The sequence below is a fragment of the Nansenia antarctica genome (genome assembly GCF_963989245.1).
Source record: "Nansenia antarctica genome assembly, chromosome: 17".
Taxonomy (NCBI): Eukaryota; Metazoa; Chordata; class Actinopteri; order Argentiniformes; family Microstomatidae; genus Nansenia; species Nansenia antarctica.
The window spans coordinates 6,549,713-6,557,212 of NC_137687.1; the positions used below are offsets into that span (position 1 = coordinate 6,549,713).

General features: G+C 45.8%; 1 protein-coding gene across 1 annotated transcript in view; it reads right to left on the reverse strand.

The window, feature by feature from the left end:
- The window catches only part of LOC308172884 (chloride channel protein 2-like), a gene marked incomplete at both ends in the record, with an annotated part of 96,777 nt that overhangs the window by 33,688 nt on the left and 55,589 nt on the right, over positions 1–7,500 (reverse strand). Inside the window, 6 exons of the mRNA XM_080547840.1 lie at positions 175–330; positions 2,905–2,989; positions 3,416–3,517; positions 5,372–5,456; positions 5,551–5,676; positions 5,943–6,021. Coding sequence (XP_080403966.1) covers positions 175–330; positions 2,905–2,989; positions 3,416–3,517; positions 5,372–5,456; positions 5,551–5,676; positions 5,943–6,021 — 633 coding nt within the window. The remainder of the gene's footprint in view (positions 1–174; positions 331–2,904; positions 2,990–3,415; positions 3,518–5,371; positions 5,457–5,550; positions 5,677–5,942; positions 6,022–7,500) is intronic.

Sequence of the window (7,500 nt, forward strand, 5' to 3'; positions counted from 1 at the left end):
ATATCACGTTGATTCAGATCCACGGTCACAAAGGAAAGGAGACTAGGTGGCCACTTCAAACTAAACAGCCGTTGTAACAGTGCAGGAGTTCACAAGGAAATCACAATATGAGAAGAAGAGGGTGAAGATGGGAAGGAGGATGATAATGAGTATTATGATGACGAGCTTCCTTACCTTCATGACGATGAAGAGCACCAGGGTGACGAAGACGTTGACCTGGGGGTGCTTCCAGGCCTGCGAGTGGCCGATGTAGTCGAACTCCTCCGCGATGCCCTGCTTGGCCCACGTCCTGTTGTCTAGCAACGTCACCAGAGACTCCTTCTGGGTAAGCTGGAAGGTACAGGAGAGCAGAGGAAGTCAAGATAGATAGATTTCACCCTAGACACTGATCTGATTCACTCTGATCTGAATTAACGGGGTTTTCTACCGATTGCATTTTGCCGTCACGTTCTATGTTACTCGATTCGGTTAGACCCCGCACTTTGGGACAGACGCGTGTGTACCTTTCACTGAAGCCCCCCTATTTAATCATGCCTGGTGGTTTTTGGTTGGAGGAAGGATCAACAAAGGTTTCGTTAGGAGCTAGGATTAACAACTGGTTTTGGTCGAAGTGATGTCACACACAGTCTTGAGAATCTGATAGCTGATGTTTTCCTTTTCAATCTAATGTCATGATAGTGACTTTCAGTCACGCTGCTGCATGCTCCTGGAACAAACTCCATGAAGAAATCAAACGGGCCCAAACCCTTAAAATATTTAAATCTAAGCTAAAAACCTTCATGTTTTGCCGCAGTTATGATTAAACACAAACACTTCTATCAATGTATTTTTTCCATTAACTATTGCCTCTTAAATGTTTTATCTATTTACTTCTTATATTTGCTTTTATCCATTGTAATTTGTATTTTCTTATGCTCCTCTTGCTGTAATTTTAAATAATGTATGTAAAGCACTTTGAATTGCCCCTGTTGTATGAAATGTGCTGTACAAATAAACTTGCCTTGCCTTGCCTACTAAAGGATAACACAGCAGGGAGTTGATCAAAGCTGGGAATAAACTCACTTCAGGCCATTGGAGGTGATAATGGAATGTGAACTGGTTAGGCTTTTGGGGGTATAAAGTTCTGTGAAAGCCACGTCTCTTCACAACACTGGCTCCCCGCTGGTGGAATGAGCTCCCCACGGCTGTCAGAACGGCAGAGTCACTACCCATCTTCCGTCGTAGACTGAAGACCCATCTCTTCAGGTTACATCTTAACTGCTCCTCCTGAGACATCTTCTGATCCTCACCACTACGTCTCCTAAAGACACCCGCTTTCCCCTCTACTGTGTCCCTAAGAACTTCTATTGCCCCCCTTGTACTGTTTCTCAGTTTCTCCAGTAATATAAAATAAAATAAAATGGTGGACTGCTGATTCACATGCTTAGTATTCAAATGTATTGATTGTAAGTCGCTTTGGAATAAGGCGTCTGCTTAATGCCAAAAATGTAAATGTAAATGTAAGGTGGTGTAGAGATGTGTTTGTGTTCGGCTAGTGTGTTACTGAGTTCAGTATGTCTTTTGGAGGCAGCAGTGCAGTTAGGCAGAGAATGGAATGTGAACTGGTTAGGCTTTTGGGGGTATAAAGTTCTGTGAAAGCCACTGTTAGGTGGTGTAGAGATGTGTTTGGTTAGGCTTTTGGGGGTATAACGTTCTGTGAAAGCCACTGTTAGGTGGTGTAGAGATGTGTTTGGTTAGGCTTTTGGGGGTATAACGTTCTGTGAAAGCCACTGTTAGGTGGTGTAGAGATGTGTTTGGTTAGGCTTTTGGGGTATAACGTTCTGTGAAAGCCACTGTTAGGTGGTGTAGAGATGTGTTTGGTTAGGCTTTTGGGGGTATAACGTTCTGTGAAAGCCACTGTTAGGTGGTGTAGAGATGTGTTTGGTTAGGCTTTTGGGGGTATAAAGTTCTGTGAAAGCCACTGTTAGGTGGTGTAGAGATGTGTTTGGTTAGGCTTTTGGGGGTATAAAGTTCTGTGAAAGCCACTGTTAGGTGGTGTAGAGATGTGTTTGGTTAGGCTTTTGGGGGTATAAAGTTCTGTGAAAGCCACTGTTAGGTGGTGTAGAGATGTGTTTGGTTAGGCTTTTGGGGGTATAACGTTCTGTGAAAGCCACTGTTAGGCGGTGCAGAGATGTGTTTGGTTAGGCTTTTGGGGGTATAACGTTCTGTGAAAGCCACTGTTAGGTGGTGCAGAGATGTGTTTGGTTAGGCTTTTGGGGGTATAAAGTTCTGTGAAAGCCACTGTTAGGCGGTGCAGAGATGTGTTTGGTTCGGCTAGTGTGTTACTGAGTTCAGCATGTCTTTTGGAGGCAGCAGTGCAGTTAGGCAGAGAAGCAGCTTAGCGTGGTACATTTACCCTGGTACTCTGACTCACCCTCGTTACAGAGACAGTGACGGAGCGAAGAGGTAAAGAAAAATACTGTGCCTGTGCATCTGCGTGTGTGTGTGTGTGTGTGTGTGTGTGTGTGTGTGGGTGTGTGTGTGTGTGTGTGTGGGTGTGGGTGTGGGTGTGTGTGGGTGTGTGTTTCAAGCCTCAGGGACCCCTTGAATATTCCGCTGTTAATTCTGCTAATTAGACAGATGAGCAGAACAAAAGTGGAGAGGCAACTACATTAGTCACTCTAACCCGTCTCTACTCATGGAAAACAGGCACACACACACACACACACACACACACACTCTCCTCAAGCCTCTCTCTTCACTGTTGATGATTGCACTGTTCACATTTAAACACTGTAGTGAAGCCACGTTGAGTGTGTGTCACACTGTATGTCATGGACTTGTCTATAATTCTTCCATAGCCACATCGGTGAAAACAAACAAACGTCAAGATCCAATTACCATGGGTGGCTGTGTGGAACTAACCTTGCCTGCCATGAACTGTCCAAAGCCAGGGGGAAAGGTTAGAGTGGACACCAGTAGAGTGACCAGGGCTGGGTACAGCAGACGCCTAGGTAGAGAGGGATGGGAGGGGAGAGGGGACAAAAGGGGCGGTGATTGTCAACAGCAAAACTTTATTGGTTCTAAAATCTCAAACTACTCCTACCCATCCTAAAACTATTTACCCAACATAACTGAATTATATAAATCAGTTCCAAACTGCATCCATTTGTATATGTCCAAGGGAATGATAATTAAATAATGACTTATAATGAATGATAAATAAACAGCTGTTATGAAGAATGTCCTCATCCATCTCTGCTGTTTGGACCCATTGATCCACTTCTGCTAAGAGAGCTCTATGTTCCAACCTGACTATCAACAGGGAATATGCGTATGTGTGTGTGTGTGTGTGTGTGTGTATTCAACTCCACCAAAATTCTGGCAAATTCAGTTAAATTGCCCCAGTGGCTGCTGGGAAGGTGACATCACTCACTTCTTCATGAGGAACTTGTTGATGGCCTTCTGTTTCCTGATGAACTGGACGATCAGTCTGTTCAGATAGACAAACAGAGCGCCGCCGAAGCCACTGGCAATCCTGCAGAGAGGGTGGGGGTGGGGGGTACGGGGGGGGGTTAAGGAGCGAAAGAGAGGTTCCTATAAGCCTGTATTTAAGTAAGTGCTCTGCATATCCACTCTGTGTAAGTGGTGGTGAGAGAGATTGAGACATGAATGAGTACCAAGTGGTTGCACAGCTTTTGAGAACTACAACGTCTACAAAGTCCCCCTGAGCATATGTATAAGAATATTTATATCTATATATATAAATATATATAAGCGTAAGTATATGAATGCTCGTGAATTCATGTTACTGCATAATGAATCCTGTTAAATACTGAATCATTTATGAATAGATGAGAAGTGAGAATCATTTGTACATGCTGTAACCAGTCTCTGAAATGTGTGGTGTGTGTGTGTGTGTGTGTGTGTGTAAGTTGGACTCTAGATCTTCATTGGAGTGTTAGCTGAATGTAGACTTAAGGGGGTGTTCTCACTAGAACATTTGCTTCACTTGAGTTGAAACAGAGTTTAGGATAAAGTTCGCTTTGCTCTGCGTCGTTTGGAGCGGTGAGAACGCTCATTCGAAGGAATGTGAGCCGGAGCAAATACCCGCTGTGAGAACGCAAATCAGAGAAATAATTGATGCAACAATGTTGCGAACTCATCCACTTGCTTCGGGTCTCGATTCGGACTTTCATGTGAGAACATGACCTAAGAGTTGCCCTAGCTAGCTAGCTAGCATGTAGCATGTGACAAAGTCTCTCTCCTCTCTATCTGTCCTAAATGACAGGAACCCTGACCGACTTTCTCCAAAGGACATCAAGGCATTGGTGAGAGGGAAGATAGAGGGTGCACACACACACACACACACACACACACACACCCGCACACAGAGACAGACACGCACACAAACCCCCGCACACCCACACCCACACACACACCCACACACACATTAAAAGGAATAAGATGCCTCTGTTCTCCGGAGGCGGCGGTTTGTTCACTTATGAGTCAAAGCGAGTGCTCAGATCCCGAGTGGGAGGACACCTCCAGACAAAAAGAGATGGAGGAGAAAAAAGGAGAGAGGGATTTTCTCCTCCATGGAAGCCCACGCGGAGTTAGAAGCGGGACCGGTCTTTCATGTGACAGGAAGAGATAGATAAAGAAAGAGAGAGAAAAGAGAGAGAGATAGAGAGAGCTCCCCCCTCTTTATCTACCTCCCAAACAGGCCTCCTTTCTCCTGAGAGGTTCTAGTCCCATTCTACTGCCAGGGAAAAGCCCTCCGGCTAGGCAAGGCTAAAATTAGACTTCCTAATGCGCTCGCTAACTAAATTATCCATGTTAGGCTAGGTGATAAGTGCGGCTATCCTACACACCTTCACTAGCACAACCGAGGCGAATGCTTGCGGCTTTTACTAACCTAACCGGGGCTATGACAAAAGCTTTCAGTCCCCTAAATGAGGCGATGCTAAATGCTTTTCGCTAGCCAACCGAGGCTAACAGCTTGTAACATGTTACTGGCTCGAATATGTTGATAGTGGTTGACACACACACACACACACGCGCACGCGCACACGCACACGCACACGCACACACGCACACACAGACACACAGACAGACACACAGACACACAGACACACACACACACACACACACCACACACACACACACCACACACACCACACACACCCACCACACACACCACACACACACACACACACACACACACACACACACACTCACACACACACACTTTAAATGCTTTATTTATGTCCACATACATGTACAATTCTAAAGGACATAAATATTAACAGTGCATTTTGATATCATATCACACACACACACACACACACACACACACACACACACACACACACACGCTTGACTGACTCACCCGATAACAGCAAAGGCAGGGAGCTCCTGGAGGTCAAAGGGGAAGTCCAGACGGAATCGTGTTTTAAAGAGCGCCGTGATAGTCTCTGTGGAAGGGACAACAGAGAGGCTCGGTTTACCTCAGATTACACCTGCGTGTCTGCTTGCACCCGTTTGAAAACCACCCTGCCTGATGCTCACCCTCGTCGCGGTTCCACACGGCCAGCACTCTGAAGATGAAGGCGCTGAACGTCGCGGCGAAGAACCCCCTCCAATAGTTCCTCACCGCAAAGAATGTAGAGGTTACCTCAATACTGAACAGCACACCTACGGCACACACACACAAACAAACACACACACAAACAAACACACAATAGTCATCACTCAAGGACACACTTGGACACAAACATTATTCGAACATTAACAAACTGTGACCTAGCCAAGGGGGGTTTGTTTGTGTGCATCTGCGTGTGTATCACTGGCACGCACACGCACACGCACGCACACGCACGCACACGCACACACACACACACACACACACACACACACACACAGTTTCGCAGGAGGTACGGTGGTGACATGGTTTCACTCACCTCCGATAGGGGCAGCAAAACAGCAGCCCACCCCCACGGCACACGCTGCTGCCAGCATCTCAATGTTACGAGACTCATTCTGCAACACACAGGAGATAGATATATGAAGAGTCAGACACAGAGGAGATAGATATGAAGAGTCAGACACAGAGGTGATAGATATGAAGAGTCACACATATTGGCAAGTGCCACACGACCAAGTGCATCAACATTGCTGTCCGCCGTGTCGTTTTCTGGATAAAAGCTAGCTAGTCTGTAGGCATTTTGACTGTAGTTTCCAGTTGGGTGTGACAAAGAGGACAGTTAACGACATGTATGGCTTCACGTTAACTGACAACCACGTATCTATTGTCAGGGAATCGCTGTCGGAATCTGACAGCAGCACTTTACATAGACGGATATCCCATCCGCGCAGCTGTTAATGGGTTTCCGTTTGAAGTACGAGTGTACATTAGTTACCATTAGCGTTCACATATCTGGGCTGTCATCCTTTTCATGCAAATCTTGCAAATAATCCTGTCCCAAATCTGCTCTCCTTTATTGTCGGCTCGGAGTCGGAACCCCAAATGCTGTCATAGCCTACAGCAGCAATGGCATTTTCTTTAGGGACCAAGTCATTAGCACGTCATCTTTTCTTTCTGCTTCTCTAGCCTAACCGTAGGTAGAAGAGATCATGTGCAACACCCCAAAAGTACTCTTCTGAAATGGTTGTAATAGGCCTACTTTATGCGCGTTGTACACATTGTAAAATGACAAACAACAAATTTGGTAGTTTGATGGATAATGGAGCAGAAATGTTACGACGGTATTCAAAATCATGCCGTGGGCATTTTCAATTCAATTGGGAATGCTGGGTAATGGAGTTCTTCTAGCCATGCTTTACCTTGTTTCCTATGAGGCTTGGCTCCTTTTAAGCAGCATGTCGGTTAGATAAAGAGCTACAGTATAAGATCAGGTGTGTGATTCATTCCGACACAAAGATATGGGTAACACTTGATGTAATCATTAGTAGTCAGTCATTTTTACGGACTGCGCGCAACCACGGTTGTAATAATTCCGCCTCCTTTCTCCCTGTCTTTTGGCCTGTAAAAATACGAACAAAACTTAATTTGAAACAGGCTACTATGGTGTGAGATCTGGCTGCTCCATTGATCATCATCAGAGGAGGTAGGCCATCTACAGTATCATGGCCTATGGTGTGTGGTCTGCAATTATGACTATGCATGGTTATAATCGCTGGTAGTTGTGTGGCTGGTAGAGGCCTACTATGATCAGAGAAAGTAAGCTTCATTCATATTCAGTATTCTTTTTTTTTTTTCAGATTTTTATCCCTTTTTCACCCAATTTGGTAGCCAATTTAACCCAACTTAGCATCCAATTATCCCCTGCCTATTGCATAGGATCCGCCGCACGACCCCGTGGCCGGCAGTCCCAGAAGAGGCCGCCAGGCAGACTAGCTGACTGGCTCCTCGAGCCCAGCACCGTTATTCCGGCACCCAGGGGGCGGTGTTGCGCGACGGATCCTAGTCCAGAAATACTCCTATACCGCCCTCGGAAG